A 19,785-nucleotide genomic window follows, 5' to 3' on the forward strand; every position below is an offset into this window, starting at 1 on the left:
GAAATGGTTTCCCAGTCTTATATATATTTTACAACACATTTTTGGTGGGTACAGGGCAGTTTTTTTTTTTGTTGAACATCCTTGAATTTGAGTACAGTATGTCCTCATAATTAGATACAGTTTATACATCTTTCACAGAAGTACCTCAGCAATAATGTTGTATTCTCAGTGAATCATGGAAGGAAACACATGGGCTACCCATTCATTCCATTTCTGGTGATTCTTTAGCAAAAGCCACGTCAGCCTGATTTCTCTACTGTAAATTGTAATTATCTGTTGTAATTATTGGTTGGCCATTTTGAAGCAGTGAAAAATGCCCTGCTACTTTTTCAGTTGCTTAACTGTATATATTTTTTTAATCTTCCAGAGTGGTACTGGGAATGTCTTTTGAGACCATGGTTTTACAGGATACTTGCTGTGGTGTTATCCATTTTCTCTGTGATTGTTGTGTGGTCAGAGTGCACATTCTTTAGCACAACTCCTGTCTTATCCCTGTTCGCAGTCTTCATCCAACTTGCAGAAAAAACATACAATTATATTTATATTGAGGTCAGTTTATTTCCTTTCTATCCTAGATATATGTCAGTTCATGTATGATACTTAACTATTATATCTGTTCTCAAATATTTGTTCTAGTAATAATAAGCAGTGATGTTTCCCACAGTGTTGTAATTCAGACTTCCAGAAATAGCTTTCATTAATTTACTATAAATATTAAGAACTATATATGAGGAATGGTGAAAAGGTACAAGATAGTACAAAATTATTTTTTGAGACTACTTTGATTCTCATGTCAGTAAGGTCATCACTTAATAGCCTTCATGTGAAGAGTTGCCAAGGGAAGTGGAAAGCAACGTATTTGGGGAATTTGACACATTTGGATCTAGACTATTGAACTGATATAAAATATAGATTTTTTTCAAGATTTCATTTTCTTGGGTTATTTATTTTTTATTATTGTCAAGTAGTTGTACAAAGAGGTTCCAAATTACTGTTTATATGTGTACTGCATCTTGATCAGTGTCACCTCTTCATCATTCTCTTTCCATTTTTCCCAACCCCATCTACCTCCTGGTTCCATTTTAACATAGTATTATGACTATATTCTTCTCTATTTCTCTCTCCATCTTCTCTACTCCTATTAGCTCTCACTTTTCTCAGATAACAAATTAACTGAAAATGAAAAGTAAGGCTTGTATCAGTATGTAAAATAATGAAGTCTATTGGTTCTGAACTTTATTTTTGTTGTTCTGTTCCAGATTGCTTGCTTCCTTTCCATCTTCTTTCTAAGTATCTGTGTTTATTCTACTGTATTCAGGATTCGTGTATTTAACTATTATTACTTGGCTTCTCATCACCAGACTGATGCTTACAGTCTTCTTTTCAGTGGCATGTAAGTAACATTCACTTTAAAAATGAGCTATATCTCCATTGAATGTAATATTGATCCTTTCTTTTATTTCTTGTTCATGGATGTTGCATTAACATGAGTATTTCTATAAGCTAGTTGATTTGTTTTAAATGTTAGTGTTTGTTGATTACCAACTAGATTTTGCCTATGGCTAAATTACAAGAAAAAATAAACATAACCTGACCTTACCAATTAGAGATTTAAAATATAGGTAAGTAAGGAATATAAGCAATTGTGTTTAGAGACTAAGTCAGACCTGGAGAGTGTTCTGAAAGTCAGTAGTCTTGTCTGAATTGAAAAAGACTGAAAAAAACAATAGGAACAATTTTTATTGTGGAATTTAGAGAGAATTGAGTGAGATGACTCTAGCTTTGGCTAGGTTGCACCATCTATTATCCCTTTTTGTTAAATTAGTAATATAAGGTATTTGTCAGGGCTGTTATCAGTGAAGTTCATAGAAGGATTGATAGGGAAACATCATGCGTATATGCATGATCACACATTATTGAGACTTGAACTTAGGCCTTGTGCTCAGCTTGCTTGCTCACAGTTGTCTATCACTGGAGCTGTAACTCCAAGCTGGTTTTTTTTCTCCTGATTAATTAGATATGGAATCTATTGGACTTTTCTACCAAGCTTCCTTTTTTTTATTGTGAAAATACTGTACAGAGAGGTTATAATTACATGAGTAAGATAATGAGTACATTTCTTATCAAGCATTGTAGCCTCCTCCTTTGTTTCCCCTTCCCATCCCTTCCCATCCTCTCCCCACCCCCCTCCAATCCTCCCCGCCCCCCCCACCAAAGTTATAAAGTTCGTTTTCGACATAGCAACTTGTACATCTCAATGTTGCAGTGGGCCCACCTGTATCCCTATTTAAATGATTTGTTTTTCCCCTTCCCCTCCACAAATTATACCGACATCAATCAAATACAGTGAAAGCAGGGGTTATACCGTGGGGGAGGGACATACAAAGAAATAGTCTTATAAATGTGTTAGAAACAATTGCATGAAAGAAAAAAACATTTGAATACATATCTTAGGGTTCATTTCCCTAACATCACCTTACCTGACCTTTTCTGCTTGACTCAGACATAAACTAGATATTGCAAATAAGGGAAACCATGGGCTGAGCTTCCTTTTAACTCTGATCCTTCAGGGGTAGAATTATAGGTGTGAGATACCAGAGTCTACTTTGGAAGCATCTTTAAAACTTCTTTGTTTTACAAATAATTATGGACTGTATTAGTAATCAGTTTCTTGTTGCTGGAACAGTGTCTGACATAAACAGTTTGAGAGGTTTATTTATTTATCTATTTATTTTGTCAGTCACAGGGCTTGAACTCTGGGCCGGGATGCTGTCCCTTAGCTCTTCCTGCCCAAGCTGGGTTTGAACTGTGATCTTCAGATTTTAGCCTTCTGAATAGCTAGGATTATAGGTGTGAGCCACCAGTGCCCAGTGAAAGATTTATTTCGACACACACTTTCAGAAGTTTCAATCCATAGTAGTTTGGTCCCATTGCTTTGGCAGGGCAGAGCGCTAATAATCATCTCATGGCAGCCACAAAATGTACGTGTGTGCGCACGCGCGCGCGCACACACACACACACACACACACATATTGAGACTAAGTACATATTTCTGTAGCATCTTCCCTATGACCTACTTTCTGTAGCTAAGCTCCACCTCTTAAAGTTTCTACCACCTCCCAAAATAGCATCACCAGATGAAGACCATGCCTTTACCCTAGTGAGGAACATTTCATATTTAAACCATAATATGAATTTATAGGAAGTTGCAGGTTACTGGTGTCCTATATAACCTCTGCCAACCTCTTCTAATGTAATATCATCTTCAATTTCTCCTCTTTCTTCTATAGTGAGTTTATTAGGCAGGTACTCTAACATGTGAGTCATACTGCTAGCTCTTTTATTGCTTTAGTTTTTATTTTGAATATGGCTCTGTAGGCCTGAACCATAATAATCTTATCTATGCTTCCAAGGTAGTTGGGATGACAGGTGCATGCCACGATGTCAGGTTTTTATTAGTTAAAATCGGGTCTTAGGGATATTTTACCCGGGTTGACTTTAAGGCTCAGTTCTCATGGTATTTGCCTCCTAAGTAGCTGGTGTTACAGGAGTGAACCACTGTACCTAGCTGCTAATGGTGATTTTTTTTTATATCTGTGTACAATATCAAAATGAGAAAATTTACCTTAAAACACTATTGTTAAACACACTACAGATTTATCACAATTTTTCAATCCTGCAGCCAATGTTACCATCAGGATATGTTTGGTCAGCATGAAAGAACTTTCTCATATTACCTCTTAATGGTTACATCCTTACATTATTCTATCTTTCAGTTCGCCAACTCTGTAATTTTATAAAGTATTCCTTTTATTGGGACAAACTAAACCCTTCTTTATAGTTGTACCTATCTGGATGCTACTCTTTGCTATAGTAACTTAAAAAATTTCATATCCTGGGGCTGGGAAGGTGGCTCAGTGGTAGAGTGCTTGCCTTGCATGCCTGAGGCCCTGGGTTCGATTCCTCAGCACCACATAAAGAAAAAAGCCAGAAGTGGCACTGTGGCTCAAGTGGTAGAGTGTTAGCCTTGAGCTGAAGACCTGAGGGACAGTGCCCAGGCCCAGAGTTCAGGCCCCACGACTGGACCCAAAAAAAAAAAAATTTTCATATCCTGAGTACAGTTCCCCTTGAGAATGCTACTGACCTTGTCAAACTGTGAAACAGGCACACGGATAGTGAAGCTGAAGGAGATATATGTAAGATCTGTCCACAAGCCACAGTGATAGAGCAGTAGCACATACCATCATAGCAGGCAGCCTGAGGCTGCAGTTGTTCTACTGTGTAAATATCAGTATTTTTGAGGGAAGTGTGCTTAATAGGATTTTCAAGATGTTTCCCAGGGAAGACCAATTCACTTTAAAAATTATAATATATATATATATATATATACACACACACACACACACACACACATATATATATGGCAAATATAGTTAGGATGATATGAAATATTTTAATACATTTCTCTATAACTTAAGATATATTTTACTGCATGATCGGTCTTTTTAATGTCGACTGCAGGTTGTTTTGCCGTTTGACTCCTCCATTATGTCTTAATTTCTTGGGTTTGACCCATATGGATGCATCCATCTCTCACCAGAATACTCAGCCAACTGCTTATACATCTGTAAGTACAGTCAGAAAATGGATTTCTTTAATTTCATTATATGAGATGTTGTTATTGTCAAATTTCTTTAAATACTATTACAAAAGTTTTATAGCATTAATGGATTCCTTTTTAATAACTACAACTTAAACAATTATAATCACTAATGACTGAATTAAAGTGTTTTTGCATATCTTATTATGAAAAAGTTTTTTAGTTCATATAGGTTGTTTTGCTGGATCCAAAGATTTCATCTGTAGTAGTATCAGCTTTTGTATTTATAGTCTTTATGTACTTTTGAATGATACTTATTAAACATGTGTTTTCCTTAGTAGAAATCCTTGACAGTTCTGTTATAAGCAAATTTTCTAATGATGAAAAGGATGAAAATATAAAACTATGTTTATTTAACTTACTTTTTTCTTGCTTTTCAGATTATGGGTTCCATGAAAGTTTTATCCTTTATTGCAGATGGATTCTACATATATTACCCTATGTTGGTAGTAATCCTCTGCATTGCAACTTACTTTAGGTAAGAAACTTATATAATACTATTTTTTCTCATGTTTAGTTGTATCTAGATATTCTTTTTGCCTAAAAATCTTTTAAATATTTACTGGTTGGGTTTTGTTTTATTGTGGCTTGGGGGAAGGAGCTGTTTGAAGGGACTACTTGAGTGATTAGGTCATATTCTTTCTTTAATAAAAATTTAAAGTTATGTTATTCTTTTACGATATTTAAGCCTCAAAGTATGTAATTACAGAATGTTAACTCATAAGTCTTCCTTGTGATGATGATTGGCATTGTAGCTTGTAAAACTCCTTCATTCCTGTATTCTCTTACAAAACAACTCAGTCTTTGGGGTTTCTCTATAATTATCACTGGGTGTCTAGATGCTTCAGACCATGGACAGTGCAAAGGGTTAGAAGGGGAACAATTATAATCAAGATGTATGTGTAGGGCTGAAGAAGGAACCTCCTCTTACTTTTGAAATTATATGGACTGCTCTTTTTTTTATGGAATTAGAGAAGATAGTAGAATTTGGCAGAGGTAAGATTCAAAATGAATTAAATGATAGGTATGTTTGGCTTCTAGCACCCTGTTAGAATCAGTTTGTTTTTCTAATGAAAATAAATTTTATCATTTTACTTCCGTTTAAAAACTAAATATCATTATATCATTATTATAAATAAAATATACTAATATTAGGGTAATTAGAAAGCAGAAATTGTTTAAAAGAACTTCGTTCTCAATTTTTAAAATACTTTTGTTTTAATTTATGATAAATAAAAAGCTAGAAGAGTATAATAAAAAAAATAATACTGCTAGACAGGCACCCATGGCTCACATCTATAACCTAGTTACTCATAAGTCTGAGATCCTGAGGCTGCCTGGGTAGAAAAATCTACAATATCACATCTCCAAAATAACCAGCAAAACAACATGACAGAGGTGTGGTTCAATTAGTGGAGCATGAGCTAAGCAAGCAAGCTAAGCAAGCACATAGTCCCCTGAGTTTGAACCCTAGTGCCACTAAAGAAATAAAATAGTATTGTTAATATGAACTGATAGCAAAACTAATATTTTGAATTTTTCCTTTAAGGTAGAAAAGATAATAACAGACTTGTACTGCGAAAATGATGTATTAAAAGAAGAGAGTAAGCATACATTGTACATACAAAACTAAGTTTTGATTAACTACTTACTCATTTAAGAATTTACATGTTTTATGGAACACTAAAAGCTTATAAAATATAAATGATGTCTTTCTATATTAATAGTTATATTGGCAGTATTAGCATTTGAGATGAAATCTTAGTACTTATGATGTTCTGATTTACAATAGTACTTTGTCAGCCATAAAATCTTAATTGTAAAGGAACATTATATCTAAAAGGACAGTTATAAAGAAAGGGGGGAGGGAAGAGAAGGAGGAAGGGAGAAAAGAGGAGGGGAGAGGGAAAAAGGAAAGAAAAGGGAAATTGAAGGGACGGAAAAAAGAATGGATGGAGTGGGGGATGGAGGAAAAGTGTGAAGAGGGAAAGATAGAAAAGGAAGGAAAGAAGGAAGGGAGAAAGAAAGCCAAAGAAACAAAGGAGAAAATAGGAGGGAAGGAAAGGGAATGGATGAGATGGGAAGGACGGGGAAAGAAAAAGAGGGAAGGAAAAGAGAATGGATGAGGGAGGAAAGAAGAGAGGAAGGGAGAGGAGAAGAGAAAGAAGGAAAGAAAGGAAGGAAAGGAGAAAAGAGGAAGGAAGGGGGAAAAGAAAAAAGAAAAGAAAACTTTTGAATTGTTAATTAGTATAATGTTGAATGCCATTTTACCTTTAGGGAAAAAGGTCATATTCCTCAGTTTTCAAATTAAGTATCCTCTTATATAAGTATGTGAAGCAATGTCTTAGTAACATTTCAGCTTTATATGTACATTTTCATTGGCCATGATGTCATGTTTCATTTGCCATGTTAGTCTAATTCCTACATTAGAAGCGTACAGTTATGCCCATAGCTAATACTTAGCCTTAGCTGCCTAGCTAAGGTTGTTTCTTGATACTTTATAGAAAAATAAGACTTTCCCAAAGACTAGTACTAGTATGTATCCTGGTACATAGTATTCCTACAAGGGTATAATTATAATAAAGGATTATTTAAAGTCACAAAATAGCATGATTATCTGCCTGAAAACTTCACATTCACTCAGTGATAATTCATGTAAAACATTTTTAATATATAAAACAAGCACATATATTCTGAATCAGGCAGATGTTTACCCATTTTTAATGGAAACTGGAGATCTTCACTTTCGCTGTCCTTCTGTTTTTTTTTACACATACAGCTTTTCCTTCCATCTTTATCTTTGCCTCTCTCTACATGTTTGCATCAGGTTTCTGCTATTAGAAGTACATCAGTGAAAAAGTTTAAGAACTAAGTACAATAAAAAGAACTTGGGTTTTTTTTTAAATCTTGGACTTAAATATCAGATCTGTAATTTATTAAGCTATCTTTAAGTATCTGTTTAGTCTCTTGAACTTGTTTGCTTATGTATAAGTAACATTTTTTTAGGATATAGTAAGGATTGAATATAAGACCTATGAACTATCTGATGCACAGTAGAATCTTAACAAATTAATGCTACTTTATCAACCTCTTTCTTCTTTTTTTTAAATCTGCTGTACATTCAGAATACTCTTTTCCTGCACAACAGTCAGATTTAAAGTAAATAGCAAATCAAATGGGAATTGATAGCCACAGTTGAGATATAGTAATCACTTTATAGTATATAATCAGGAGCTATTAAGAACTGACTAGTCCTTAGGGAAAAAATAAAACATGAAAATAAATTCATAAATAAAGACTTTCTAACCCAAAATATCTTGCACTTGAAATACTAGATTTACAGTATGTTTCAGTATTAAAGTTGCTGTAACAGATTATTCTTGTAATATAACCATTACATAATTGTATAATCCTGGTATAATTGTGTATGAAGATATACTGATGGCTTGACCTTGTTTACTTGCATAAGAAATCTGGGTGTAATCCACACCCTATACTAGGAAAATACTAGGAAAAACTTCTTAGATAGGGAAATAGTACTTCTTCAAGAATATATAGGATATAACACTCTGTAACTTGCCATGATAACTAATTATGTACCATAGGTTTTTTTGTGGGTGGCAATACTCAATAATAATTTCTCTGAATAGTTACATTAGGAAGCAATGCTTATCTTTTGAACATCTGCTTTTATTAGTTTAGGAACCCGTTGCTTGAATCTGCTTGGTTTCCAACAGTTCATGGGAGATAATGATATGACATCAGACTTAGTTGATGAAGGGAAGGAATTAATCAGACGAGGTAAGATTTGTCTTTTAAAGTAAATGAAGAGAAAATATTAAGTGCTAAGACTCAAAATATAAAATTAATGTTTGAATAATTTATAAATGACTTTTCATCTATCTTAAGGTCTTATAAAGTTATACAGTGCTTTTAGCCCAAAATACACATTTAGCTTTCTTAAGAAAAGAGAGTTCAAAAATGCAAAAACCAAAAATAATTTAAAAACACATCTGTAAGAAATTTTATAGCATAATTATTAGGTCTGTAACTAAACCAAATTTTAGTTTGTACTCATCAGCTTTCTGGTTTTTTTTTTTTTTTTTTTTTACTAAATATTTGAGATAAACACCTTACAAGAAGGAAATGCATATTTTGACTCACAGTTTTAAAAGTTTAGTCCATGGTCACATGGTCCCTCTGCTTTTGGACCTGTGTCAATACAATTTGGTGGTAAGCCCTGGGATAGAGGAAACCAGATCTCCTCATGCAAATCAGGAAGCAAAGAAATACATGGGAAGGGGTGGGATCTAAGTATTTCCTTCAAGAGCATGACAAAGTGACCTTCCTTCCTTTCACTAGCTCTATCCCCTAAAGGCTACCCCATCTTCAAATAGTGCTATATGCTGATGACTAAAACTTTAGCATATAGATCTTTGAAGGACATTTAACATCCAAACGATAAAAGAGTTGTTTCCATGATTGTGTCAAAACATAGCTGCCGATTACTATAAATATAAATTTAAAGAATCATCAGTTTGATACTGCATGGTAAATGATTTAAACCAGGACTATTTTCTTTAGATGCGATGATCATTGATGTGAGAATTTGATTGTTATTAGAATATATAACATTCTTCTACAATCTAATCACAAAGTTGAATATACTAAATTTACCTATACTCAAGTGATAGTATGATGGTGATAGAAATCTTATCTGTGGGCATTGGTCTACCAATGTGAAAGTAGAATCTAGTTGATATAATGGTTCTAATGGTTTAATGATTGCATTGATTAGACTTCAGGACCCAAGATTCTCACAAATAAGCATGGAGGCATGTCCTAAGATGTGGGGAGATATCCTAAATACTGAGTATATAACCTGCACAGATGAATAAGGGAAAAAAATTATATACAAAGAAGGCATGAACTTAGTTTAGAAATAAGGATGAAGGGCTGGGAAGGTGGCTCAGTGGTAGAGTGCTTGCCTTGCATGCATGAGGCGCTGGGTTCCATTCCTCAGCACCACATAAGCAGAAAAAGCCGGAAGTGGTGCTGTGGCTCAAGTGGTAGGGCGCTAACCTTGAGCTGAAGAGCTGAGGGACAGCGCCCAGGCCCAGAGTTCAGGCCCCACAACCTGAACATAGTTTCATCCTTACTTCTCTGTACTTAGAGAGTACAGAGAAATAACTTCCAGGTCACTACCAGGGAGAACTTTTTCCTTCACTAAATTTATTTAGACAAGATTACAAATGCCACCTCTAACAAAAACAGAGAAGACATTCCCCTAGATCCTTTCTAGCATTAACCTATTACTTTTAATTTTGTAGTAATTTATAAAAACTTTTAGTTCTACCCTGATAACTTTACATCAGTTACTCTATATCTTATTAAGTTCTATTACCTGAAATTTGAGGCCATTTTTCTGTGTTTAGAGAAGAGGAAAAGGCAAAGACAAGAAGAAGGTGAAAATCGAAGAAGAGTAAGTACAATATTTTGTTAAATTGATGAAACCAGAGAATAGTGTGAAATATGGGAATCTTACTGATTTGGAAAAAAGTGGTTAAAGATAGAAAAACTGGAAAATGGCATAGAATTTATTTTTAAAGGGACAATTTTAATACTTTCACATACACATGCCAAATGTTCTTTCTTTCAAGTTTGCTTAGAAAGCTTCTAAATAAAAATTACTTTATTTGTGTCAAATATCAGTTTCTTGCCTAAAGGATGTAAATATTTATTGAATAAGTAAAAAAGTCTTGCTGTTAAAGTCATTTTGATTGCTTTTAAGTGACTATTCTTTTTTATAGTATGGCATTTTATTTTCCTCCTTAATTTCTCTTCAGTGCTCCATTTCCTGAGGGAAACTAACCTCCCTACTGTTGGTTAAAATAGAAACAAAAAAATTATCCATGTTTACCACAGACTTAACACCTGGGTATATTTACACTGGTGAAATGAAGACTAAAAGGAGACTTGATCGTTATCTTTGTATATCTTCATGTTAAAGAAAGTCTTGCTCTTTGTTTCAGGTATAACTGGAATCAAAGAACAGAAATTCCTAAGATAGATTTCACTTCTTTTTTGTTGTTGTTCTGTTTATCTTATTCTTTCTGCCCCTTTTAATTATTTGTTTTATGCTGGTCCTGGAGCTTGAACTGGAGGCCTTCAGTGCTATTTGTAGCTTTTTTTTTTTTTTTTTTTTGGTCCTATCATGGGGCCTGAACTCTGGGCCTGGATGCTGTCCCTCCGCCCTTCAGCTCAAGGCTAGCACTCTACCACTTGAACCACAGCGCCACTTATGGCTTTTTTCTCCTTATGTGGTGCTGAGGAATGGAACCCAGGGCCTCATGCATGCAAGGCAAGCACTCTACCACTGAGCCACCTTCCCAGCCCTGTAGCTTTTCAGTAGTTAATTGAATTAAGAGTCTCATAGACTTTTCTGCTTGGGCTGGCTTTGAACTGCGATTTTCATTTCAGCCTTCTGTGTAGCTAGAATTACAGGCATGAGTGAGTAACCAATGCCTGGCTTCCTTTTTCTTCTTTTATTAGCATTAAATTAATTGTACTAAGAGGTTTCATTATATGTCTATACATGTATATAGTGAACTTTGGCCAAATTCTTTTCTTCAGTTTCGCTTTCTCATCTTCCTTCCTTTCAAACACAAATTAATTTTCTTTTCATACATGTAAAGTATTTTGAGGAGATTCACTTTCTCTTTACCCTCTTACTCTCCCCATTCTTGCTGGTTCCCATACCTAAACAGTAATCATTTCACCCATATACTTTCCTTTTTTATCTCTAAATTTAGGCAACATGTAAGAGGGAAAAGACAATATTTGTCTTACTCTGGCTTATCTTGCGTAACCTGATGGTCTCCATTTTTATCCATTTTTCTTCAAATGATATAGTTTCATGCTTTTTGGATTCTATATTTTCGATTTCCATTCATAGGCTTATGGACACCTAGGCTGATCCTGTAGTTTGGCTATTGTGAATAGGTTTTTACTTTCACAATTTACTAAAATTACAGTAGATTGCTTACGCATAGAAAAATGATTCCTTGCACTGCCTGGAAGGTGGAATTAGGTCACATCAAATAGTTTCAATTTAATGAATAGAACCTCAGCTAACTATGATTTTACTGTGTTCATAGGAGCACAATCTGAGTCATCATTTTGTTATGCTTTTATACAACTATGATTTTGCCATCAAGAATAACTTTGTTCATAGTTTAAGTGAAATGAAATTTTATTAAATCTCATTAATCATTTATGTTTTCCATAATATATCATCAAGAGAAACATATTATTTAACATGCCTGATATAATTTTTACATTTTTAGAATAATAAGTTATAATCAGAGCTAGCAAAATGGCTATAAATGTCTTCATTAAAAATTAAAGCTTATAGGGTCTGGTGTAGTGCCACACACCTACAATCCTAGCTACTTAGGAAGCAGTGGTCATTATGGTCCTGGTTCGAGGCCAGGAGGGGTAAAAAAATCTGTGCATACTGTCATGTGCATATTATTCCATTTACATGAAGGCATAGGCAGAAGGATCCTGGTCCAACATTAGTCATGGAGCCAATTGCAAGAGCATATCCTAAAAATAAATGAAGTACAAAAGGCATGGCTCAAATAGTGGAGCACTTGTCTGGAAAACAGAAAGCCTTGAGTTCAAATAAGCAGAATAAAAAAAGCATATATAGACTAGTCTTAACAAATCACATAAAGATATATACATTGGCCTGTTGTTTCTTAAGTTCATTATGACAATTATAATGATTAGTAATGATTTTTTTTTTTTTTTGCTGGTCCTGTGGCTTGAACTCAGGGTCCAGGCTCTGTCCATGACTTACTCTGTACTCAAGGCTAGGTCTCACCACTTGAGCCGCAGCACCACTTCTGGCTTCTTCTGAGTAGGTTATTGGAGATTAATGTCTCACAGACTTTCCTGCTTGTCTGGCTTTGACCCATGATCCTCAGATCTCAGCCTCTTGAGTAGCTAGGCTTACAGGCATGAGGTACTAGTTCCCAGCTTACTTATGAGTTTTGTAATGGTAATATTTACATTATACTAAGTGTATAGAATATATTACTAGTGATTAATTATTCTCTGTTCTTTTGTTACATATTTATTTGTATTTCTTTTCTAGGAATGGAAAGAACGATATGGACACAATAGAGAAGATTCTACCAGAAATAGAAATGTTCATCCTGATCCCAAAGAGTCCAATTTCTCAGATATTAATACCAATTGGTGTGAGTATTTTGTTTTCTAGCTGGCTTAGAAAGTATTTTCTTATGCTTGCCTACATAGATACTGAGTGGATATCTATTTAGAATGTTTTTATAATCACAAACAAAATATAAAATTCACTATGAAGCCAACTGACATTTCATTTGATAAGAAACAACTTCACTGTAATGACACAGTTAAATATTAATTTTGATTCATATTAATTTTTATGCTTTAGTATTTTGGGGGTAGAACTCAGGGTTTCATGTTTGCTAGACAAAGCCTGAACCACTTGACCTATACTTCTAGCCCCCTTTTGTATTGGTGATTTTCAAGGCAGAGTCTTGTTTTATGCCCAGAATGGCCATTGCTGCAATCCTCCAATTTGTGCTACCCTGTGTGATAGGGATGACAGGCATGCACCACTATATTCAGTCATTGTGCTTTCCCTGTAGCTCATATAACAGCTATGTTACCTCAGGTACGTGCCAACTTTCCCAGCCATTGGTTGAGATAGTGTCTCTCAATTTTCTTTTTTCTCAAGCTGGCCTGATACCAAGATTCCTTGATCTCTACCTCCAAATAGCTAAGATTATATGCTTGAACCCCTGTGCCTGGCTTTTCAACTGATTTTTAAAGAACCATGTAGTTTTATCATCTCTTGTTTGTTGTTAAAATAAAAATTCGGATCATTTCTAATCTTGATTTTTCTTTCTTTGAATTCATAAATTAAAAGACAATAATAGACATTTGTTTTCTTCTTTTGAGCAGCATCCAAGTATACTAGGGCTAACAATAGGACTGAAAGGGACCGAATAGAACTTCTTCAAGATGCAGAACCTTTGGATTTTAATGCAGAAACATTCACTGATGATCCTCTTGAATCTGAATCAGGAAGGCAAGTTCCAATTATCTGAAATTTTATTGATATACTAACCTGACAAGGTTGAAAACAAGTGATAATTTAATATAAAAAAATGTTCAGCTGGGGATGTAACCTAGTGGTAACATACTTACCAATATGAGACTTTAGTTATAGCCTCAGTTTTACTACTACTAAAAAATTAAATGACTTTTGATGTCTTTTCTTGCCCTCTAATTCTTTTATATTTGAAAATTTAGCATTCAAATAGTGGGAATTGGAATTGGTATCTTCATATATTATATTTATATACTATTATATTATTTTATAATTATAATTACAAAATTATATACTGTATAATTATACAGTATAACACTAGTGTTATAAATAAGAAAAAAGTTGAATATATGTAGCAAAGAATTATATCTATGACAATCTCATTATAACGTTGATTTAATTTATCAGTTGTGACATAATTATATCTTGATATCAGACACAATCTAAATACTTTAACAATATTTTATTTGTGGTTGAAATCCAGTTGCATTTTAAATACATAAACAGCTTATAAATGGCAATTCAGGAAAACTCAGATATTAGAGACTGTATCTTTTCCAACTGTCCCATGAGAAAATAAAAGCAAATTATCACATACATAAAGATGTTTAATGTATTATTATCTATAAGTAGCAAAACAAGAATATTCTATTTATATTTGATAATTAAGTTTATTAAACTAACAATCTCCTGGATGCATCTTATATTTGTCCTTTTTTAAAAAATATTCTTCACTTTGTCTTACATGTACTCTAGACACCATTTTTGGTTGATTTACAGTTAAGTAAATAGTAAGTTTTTACTTTCAGCTATTGACTTGATTTTTTTTTTTTTACTGAAACAATATATTTTCTTTTTTCCTTTTTTACGTTTGATGATTCAGATAATTTTTTTGTTCATCTTTTAGGTATCAGCCTGGTGGTCGATATCTTTCAATGTCCTCCAGTGTAATATTTGAAGATATTTAAAATCAGAAAAAAAATTATGGAACAACTAATCTAAAACAACACATCAGTTCAGCCTTTATGGATGTTTGTGTGCTCCCAAAATTCCTCTGTACTCTTGATAAAAAGTGTCAGGAAAACAAAACGTTACAGATAATTAATTACATCTTAGTACTAATAGGTTGTTTAGTTCACTGAATTGAGTATCATCTTTGCTAATAGGATTTGTTACATACCATTCTCTAAGTATCTGCCTTAGAAGTACACCTATAGTGGAAGGGTTTGACTCATGATAAAGACCAATGTATATTGAGAATGTGTAATTAAGTTTGTTTCAGATTAATTTTTTTTCAGGAGGCAAAGGTTCAAGGAAGCCATACGTCACACTAAGTGATAACGCAGTTTTGTAATTACGATTTACATTTTTGCTGTTTCTAAAACGTAGGTTCAACTTGTACTTACTTAAGGAAACATATGTGAAAGAAGACCTCAGATAATGTTGGTATTCACGAAACCAATGTCTTAAAATAAGTCTTATCAGACATAGCTGAATGTAAGAAGCTCTTTTTCAAATATGTATGCAAATTAATGGGATTTTTTGCATGTATAACTAAGATTATACATCCACTGACAATGTCTTTAGCATGTGTTCTCTAATTAAGTAATATGTCATTCTTTTCAGTCTTTTTTAAAAAAACATTTTTAAAAATGTTTTTGGTATTATTGCTTTGAAAAGATTTTCATTTTAGAAAGAAAACTCACCTTTGGTATTACCATATTGGCATAAGTGTTGATTATTCCATTCAAGGAGAAACTCTAAGCACTAATGGTAAATAGGAGGTTTTTTTTTTGTTTTTTGTTTTTTTTAATAGCCAAAGAATTCCACAAAAATTCTCTACTACTTAAAGGTGCCCATTTTCACTTTTTGAAAAGAAAACATCTGGTTATATAAAGCAAAAATATGAATGCATTTACTTTTATTACTAGAACTTAAATTGGGGCTTATAGAAAATAGCAAAATAATATTAAAATGGAAATCTGTAATAATAATTTTTAAATGTGCTTATAATTTTAAATTGACTATTTTAACCTTTGTGTTTAAGCCAAACAGATATTATCTTTTGACACACTGGTGAATATGATTGAGCACAACGTACTTGCCGGGAATTTTTTATGGTCCTAAAGTATCTGTAATTCTTTCAGAATCAATTCTACATTGGGTGACCATATTTAAACTTGCCCAGGATAGTCTCAGTTTATTATCTATTATCCTTGTAATTATGACTAGTGCTCCCTTAAACTCTCAAGTTTCTTTATTGAAGTTCAATTATATGGTCATCCTAAGAATATGATTTATGGTTCTTTCCTTTTTTTTTTTTTTTGCCAATCATGGGGCTTCAACTCAGGGCCTGTGAGCTGTCCTTGAGCCTCTTGTGCTCAAAAATAGTGCTCTACCACTTGAGCCACAGCGCTACTTCCAGATTTTTACTGAGTAGTTTATTGGAGATAAAAGTCTCACAAACTTTTCTGCCCAGGCTGGCTTTGAACCTGAATCCTCAGATCTTAGCCTCCTGAGTAGCTAAGATTACAGCTGTGAGCCACCTGTGCCCAACTTGATTTATATTTCTTGAAAGTAATCTTTCTCTCAGTCATAAATTTTCCATTTTTAGTTTGTTCTTTAATGAGTGTTATCATGTAAAAATTGTGAAGACATAGTTCTGTTTAGGTATGGAAAAGCATAATGCATCATCCTAATTATCTGATTGTTTTGATCTATGAGTTTATAATCTTTAAGATTAAAGCCCTTTAAAATTACTATCAGTTGATAGATTCACTCTGAATTTAAGGTCATCTAACCTGTTTAACACACACAGACACACACACATGCACATTTTTGTGTAATGTGATCAGAGTGCCACAGTAATGTAATACTGCTTGCAGTTTCATGGCTGACTCCTTGCATGCCTTGGGAAGATCTTGTAACCTTTCAGTGCCTCAATTTCTTCATTTGCAGAGTGAAGATAATGCTTTTTGCCTACTGATCTACCTCACAAAACGATTGTGAGGCAATGAATTTATGTTTATGTCCTGGAGTTTAGAAAGACAAAACAGGTCATTAGCTGTGCTGTTTTTCCTAGTGGTACTTGAAGATGATGAATGGGTAAAATGATTATTTCAGAATTTAGGTTTCTTAGTATTACAGAGATACTTAGAAGTCTCCAAAGCAAAAACATTTATTGGACTAAGTCATCAGAAGACCTGTGAAAATAATGTTTTATTGTTTAACATTTGGGTTAACATTTATTTACTTTGAGATGTGAGTTTTTTGGTTTTTGTAAGTAGGGTTTGAACTCAGGCTCAAGCTAGGCAGGCACTCTACTGCTTGAGTCACACCCAGTCTTTGGAATATTTTTAAGTATATGTGATTTCTCATCAGGTTTTGTTGTGTTACTCAGATGGAGTAAACAGAAACAGGAAAAGAGAAGAAATTATCTAATTACTTTATAATACCCTAATGTAAATTGATAGGAATACATAAAGGAAACTTGCTCCTTTCCTTTATTACTAAATGCTTATGGTTATAATAATTAAAGCATAGGCCTATATATATATACATCACAAATAATATAGATCTTTTTATGACATTTGAGTTCCAAAACAGTTTTTGGTTGTTTCAATGATCTAGAATATTCGGATTTCAAAATGAGATTGTCCTACAAAAGTTAATATTTGTTAAACCACCTTGTATAAAAATCTATAGTATGTACAAAAATGATTCCATTTTGCAGTTATTAACATGTAATGACATTTATTGGAAAATATTATTACTAAATTACTTAATTGATACACCTTACATGCAAAGTGCATTTCTTAAAGAATTATTTCTGGCAACTACTTTTTTATGCCTTTCTTACATGATAATATCTGATTAGAATTTTCTAAATTATTTTTCTAAATATTTTTAGGTAAGCATGTTCAGTAAGCCACTAGTTTAAAATAACCATTGCAGAAAGTAATAATAATCTGTAATTTTCATTAATCACCTATAAGTTGCTAATTAACTTTTAAAATATGTAATTTGCTATCAATAGAGCATTTTTGAAAAAAAAGTAAAATAAGAAAAAGTCCAATTATTAAATTTGGCTCTTTTAATGAATTCAAATGACTTTAGATAATTTCATCACACATGATAACCTTATTTCACAAAAGTGGTAAAGCTTTAAAGCTTTCTCTTTATAAAAAAATAAATCCGAGAATTTAAAAATCAAAGTATTATAAAATGCTGCCAAGTGATTAATTTGGGGCCTTTGCTATTTGTCTAAGTGTTCTAAGTGGAATATGTATCCACATTAATTGTGGATAGGAAAGTCAACATGTGTGTTTTTTAAAGTATATTTTAGTGTATTGAGGAATGAATTTCATTTAAGTTCACTAGCAAACCTCATTGTTTAATACTTTTTAATAGATTAGGGAATGATGATGTGTTAACTACTGTATTAAAAGAAAAATACACTATATTACAATTCACACTGCTCAGTAAGGTAAGTTTTGTACTTGTAATTTTAGTGGATCTTTCCTGAAAATTGCAATGATAAAACAAGAAATCTTAACATTATTGAATATCTCTTGATTAAGGGATCATATTACATTAAATCCTAAATGTTAAGAAGTAAATGGACTTAGGGTTCTTTTCTGCCTCTTTTTTTTAATCATTTTTTAATTAAATCTTTTTTTTTTTTTTTGTCAGTTGTGGGGCTTGAACTTTGGGCCAGTGTGCTGTCCCTCAGCTGTTCAGCTTAAGGCTAGCACTCTACCACTTGAGCACAGCGCCAGTTCCTGTTTTCTGGTGGCTTATTGGATATAAGAGTATCACAGACTTTCTTGCATGGACTGGTTTTGAACTGCGATCCTTAGATCTCAGCCTCCTGAGTAGCTAGGATAACAGCTGTGAGCTACCAGTGCCCAACTTAAAATCATTTTTTTCAATACCACCCTTCTTTCTGAGACTTCTGGTTATAATATAATTTTTAGTGTGCTTTTTCTTTTGTGTATACATTTGCTTTTGATGACCAATGGAGTCAAAAGGAACTACTTCTGACCACAAATCCCACTACTTGAAGTAGCAGTATTGTAACTAAAATAGTAAAACAGTTTTTGGTGTACAAGTATACGATGTCTAAATGTAAATGTGAAACACGCTTTTCAATGTATACTTTTTAGGTCACTAAAGAGGGCACTTGAGTGAAATGAATCATAGTAGTGTAATAATTTTTGCAAAAAATGTTTGAAACTCAAACAGTAAGAACTTGGAAGAATTCATAAATAATATATACATCATTAAAATTTTCCTTAAGAGAGATGGAACAGTGTCATAGGTTTACAGTTACAGAATGCCTTCTGACATATGAAGTCCCCTCTGGTGGGATACTTCCAACTCAGTGACATTTTCCTGCCCAGAGTCTTGGGAAACCAAGCAGTATTGCCATCTTTCCTGACTGTGAGCTCCATGAGCCATCTTTCCAGGAGAGCATGTGCTAGTCCTGTCTGTTCTTCCCATCACAGGAACATGTCCTCACTTCTACTTTTTTTTCTGTATTTACTATGGCTTAACTAAAAATTTGTTTTATCCATTGCTATGTTATTTTTTATTATTACTAGAGCAAGCCTGTTGGCGTAGTTCCCATCAATGTCTTAAATATATACTTGTATTAATATACTCCTTAGGGAAATTGTTTTTTTTCCAGGAAAACCCTTTCTTTTGTGGTTATTGTTATCGCAGATTATTTTCTAAAAGGAGATTTATTTTTCTGCAGTTGGTGCAAGAGTACAAAGAGAGGCTTACCATGGCAGACATGTATATGGTGAAATCATAATTTATCAAACTGCATAATACCATTTAGAGTTGGTAATACTGATAGAAACATTATTCATCTACCCACTTAGAACTGTATTTATCAGCTGAAAGCTGATTAGCATCTTCCTTACTTAGTATATCAAATTGTGGGGGAGACACTGCA

The 19,785-nt window shown here is 33.4% G+C and overlaps 1 protein-coding gene across 3 annotated transcripts in view; it reads left to right on the top strand.

Moving 5' to 3' along the window:
• The window catches only part of Lmbrd2 (LMBR1 domain containing 2), a 36,200-nt gene extending 20,057 nt beyond the window's left edge, over window positions 1–16,143 (top strand). For 2 of the 3 annotated variants that reach the window (XM_013018660.1, XM_013018661.1), the window contains exons 10-18: window positions 368–549; window positions 1,260–1,393; window positions 4,522–4,627; window positions 5,041–5,138; window positions 8,358–8,461; window positions 10,096–10,142; window positions 12,822–12,927; window positions 13,676–13,802; window positions 14,731–16,143. In XM_013018660.1, the coding sequence (XP_012874114.1) occupies window positions 368–549; window positions 1,260–1,393; window positions 4,522–4,627; window positions 5,041–5,138; window positions 8,358–8,461; window positions 10,096–10,142; window positions 12,822–12,927; window positions 13,676–13,802; window positions 14,731–14,791 (965 nt within the window). In that variant the 3' untranslated portion in view covers window positions 14,792–16,143. Of the gene's footprint in view, window positions 1–367; window positions 550–1,259; window positions 1,394–4,521; window positions 4,628–5,040; window positions 5,139–5,499; window positions 5,646–8,357; window positions 8,462–10,095; window positions 10,143–12,821; window positions 12,928–13,675; window positions 13,803–14,730 lie in introns of those variants that run through there. The other variant, XM_013018662.1, reaches the window with a different exon arrangement.
• The last annotated feature ends 3,642 nt before the right edge of the window (window positions 16,144–19,785 follow it).

Source organism: Dipodomys ordii, unplaced genomic scaffold, assembly GCF_000151885.1.
Source record: "Dipodomys ordii isolate 6190 unplaced genomic scaffold, Dord_2.0 Scaffold41, whole genome shotgun sequence".
Taxonomy (NCBI): domain Eukaryota; kingdom Metazoa; phylum Chordata; class Mammalia; order Rodentia; family Heteromyidae; genus Dipodomys; species Dipodomys ordii.